A 3,411-nucleotide genomic window follows, 5' to 3' on the forward strand; every position below is an offset into this window, starting at 1 on the left:
CGCTGCCGTCAGGCCGACGGGTGGGTCCGGCCAGGCGGGGCGGGAGGAGCGGCCTTGCTCCGGCACCGCTTGTTAGAAGCCTGAGAGGGATAAAAGTAACGGCGCCATGAAGGAAATGAGGGAATGTGTCTGTCTGTCCGCAAGGAATGTGCCCGTCCGTCCCTCCAGTGAATGTGTCTGTCCATTCCCTCACTGTAGAAATACCCGGCACACAGGCATCAGACATCCACACCCTGCGCTGCTGTCCCTCCTGTTAGTTAGTGACAACAAGAGGTCTGATTTCCCTCTCACTAGTTCTAATATTTCAATTTTTTTAAATAACAATGAGAACCGATGAGATCTGTGGGTGACTCTTCATACCCAGTCTCTTGTCAAGCGTCGATCTGTGTAGCGTATTTGTCAAGAAACAGCAAAAGGTGTGAACTTTTACATCCCCTCACCGAGTAAAATGCATTTTTAGAAGCATCTTGTGATAAATAAATTCCTGCTCTGGGCAGCTCCCTGGCCAAACAAAGGAATTGTTTGCTGGAATTGCTGCCTAGTGACGGTGTTTCACAGCCCAGCTCTTGGGTTTCACTGTTGGAAGGGTGGCTTGTCCTCAGAGCAGGGGAAATTACAATAATTAATGCTTATAAAATATATAAGAAGGACATAATTTAGTTTAAGAGAGACATTACAAGCAGTGTGCCGAATGAAACACATTTTGGTGACTAAATCTCATGCAGAGTTTCAGGGTGCCCCAGGTGTCCATGTGCTCCTGGGAGGGAAATCAGGTCACTTGAACCAGGGCAGAGAGAGGTGAGAAAATGAGTATAAAATGATTGAATCATTGAATCGTCAAATGTTTTGGGTTGGAAGGGGCCTTTCAAGACCATCTAGTCCAACCCCCCTGCAGTGAGCAGGGACATCTTCAACCAGATTGGGTTCCTCAGAGCCCCGTCCAACCTGACCTTGAATGTTTCCAGGGATGGGGCATCCACAGCTTCTCTGGGCAACCTGTTCCAATGTTTTACCACCCTCATTGCAACAAAATTCTTCCTTAGATCTAGTCTAAATCTCTTTTAGTTTAAAACCATCACCCCTTGTCCTATCAGACATGGCTTGGCCATGCCCAGGACCCTGCTGTCCTCAGTGACCAACGTTGTGTGCTCCTCTCCCATATCAGCCTGTCCTCTGCAGCTCCGCATTTCTGTCCAGCAACAGCCACCGAACACAGATTTCTCTTTTAGAAGTGATTCAGCACAAACAAACTGTAACGTTCATGGTTTTCCTTTTCTAACCCCAATAGTAGGCATGAGTGTTGCTCCAAAATACCAGCTGGCGAGGTGCGAGATGCTGTCTGGCAGCTGAGTGCTCCCGCTCGTGCACGGGCTGCATCGGCTGTGTGAAGCGTGAGAAAATCCTGCATAAAACTCCATCAGTCTTGGGAGAAACCCTGTTTATATTCTCTTCATGTTGTCTCATTAGCACAGAACTTGCTTTCGCACAAACGTTACCACCAACAGAATTGCCTAATATAATTAAAGCTCCTGGCTCTTTACATTTGATTAAAAAAAAAAAAGGCTTCACGTCTTTATGAATTAAAAGCTTGCATGGATGCACAGTTGCATTGAATCTGCCTGCTCACTCCCTTCAGAAACACTGCGGTGCTGGCCCACAAGGCTTTGGACACACATCAACGAAGCATTTGCCCCTGGCAGCATGTTCTGCAGGCATTGTCACCACTCTGCTGGCCCTAGTGCTTTATGTAGCTCAGGTCCTGAAGAAACTCTGTAAGAGAAGTCTAAAGAATTCAGTTGGAGTGACTGACCTCGAGTACAGTTGCTCTGAAGTTATCAACAGTTTGTTCCTGAGAAAACAGGTTCCTGAGAAAACAGGGTCCAGAGAAGGACAACGGAGCTGGGGAAGGGTCTGGAGCACAAGTGTGCTGAGTTCCCTTGTGGCTGAGGGAACTGGGGGTGTTGAGCCTGGAGAAAAGGAGGCTGAGGGGAGACCTTGTGTCTCTGTGCAAGTCCCTTGGAGGAGGGCGGAGAGAGGTGGGGGTGGGTCTGTTCAACCAAGGCCCAAGGGACAGGACAAGAGGAAATGGGCTCCAGTTGTGGCCAGGGCAGTTGAGATGGGATGTGAGGAAGAATTTCTTTGCTGAAAGGGTTCTGAGGCATTGGAACAGGCTGCCCAGGGCAGTGGTGGAGTCCCCATCCCTGGAGGGATTTAAAAGACGAGGTACTGAGGGACACGGGTTAGAGGTGGAATTGTCAGTGTTGGGTTTATGGTTGGACTTGGTGATCTTAAAGGTCATTTCCAACCACTGTGATTCTATGTGAAACTGTGAACACAGACATACTAAATTATTTTCTTTCTTCCCAAAAGTCAATGAACTGTTACAGAATTTACTCAGTGTTCTACCATTTACAAGCAATTTTGCTGTGATGCTCTGAGTGAAATATTACTGTTTATGTCTGTGTAATAAGAATGGAAAGAAAATACGCTTTTCTTAACAAGATGTGGATGCCAATCCTATTATAGGATGGGTTTCATGTTTGCAGCATTGGGAGGTCTGGCTCTGATGAAAATCATGTGTGCAGTTAGTTGCTTTACACACTGAGAGTTTCAGATGACTGGGATTATGTTCTTCCAATTTCACAAGGTTATCCATTCCGTCAGCGGAGAGAGATGAGTCAGAGCGCAACCCTAGACCCCAGCTCTCATGACTTTAACAAGTAAGGACAGTCTGAACCTGACAAAGACAATCCTTACCTAACAGTACATGCAATTAAATTATTTCATTCTCTTCAAATTTTGAATATTAGAGCAAACAACCTTATCAGTGTGACACTGGACATTTCATTTGAGAGGCTCTTAAATTTACATCTGATTTTTACTGCCTTAAGAAAAGATGATACAGAGAGGGTGTAAATTACACTTAAGAGTCAGGCCATTTTTTACTGCACAATAATGGAGCCTGGCATTCCCTGCAATCTGATTAATCAGTGTTAATTAGCTACTAAATGCACTTGTCTATGCAGAAGGAAGGGGATGAGGTGAATTGGGGTAACCTCTGCAGGAGGTCACCAGTACTCACGTTCACAGTGTGCCGTATCTCTCTGCGCAGGCAATGGGACAAGCTGCTAAATCAGCAAGGACAGTTGTCATCACCGGTGTTCCAGATGGCCTTCTGCACGATGATGTCATGACTGACATACTGATGATCCATTTCCAAATGTCAAAGAATAACGGGGGAGATGTGGAAGAAGTAACGTATCCGACAAAGAAAAAAGGAGTTGCCTATGTCACTTTTGAAGATCAAGAAGGTATTTAGATAAATACACTAAATACAAACAGCTCCCAAAGAATTATCCCTAGAATGTTAATCCTAAACCAAATCACAGCATGGTGGGGTTGGAAGGGACC

At 45.8% G+C, this 3,411-nt stretch overlaps 1 protein-coding gene across 1 annotated transcript in view; it reads left to right on the forward strand.

Moving 5' to 3' along the window:
• Window positions 1-3,064: 3,064 nt before the first annotated feature.
• Window positions 3,065-3,411, forward strand: part of RBM43 (RNA binding motif protein 43) — a gene marked incomplete at its 5' end in the record, with an annotated part of 1,885 nt that continues 1,538 nt past the window's right edge. Inside the window, one exon of the mRNA XM_010164495.2 lies at window positions 3,065-3,311. Within this exon, the coding sequence (XP_010162797.2) occupies window positions 3,065-3,311 (247 nt within the window). The remainder of the gene's footprint in view (window positions 3,312-3,411) is intronic.

The sequence above is a fragment of the Antrostomus carolinensis genome, unplaced genomic scaffold (genome assembly GCF_000700745.2).
Source record: "Antrostomus carolinensis isolate BGI_N321 unplaced genomic scaffold, ASM70074v2 scaffold10503, whole genome shotgun sequence".
NCBI lineage: Eukaryota > Metazoa > Chordata > Aves > Caprimulgiformes > Caprimulgidae > Antrostomus > Antrostomus carolinensis.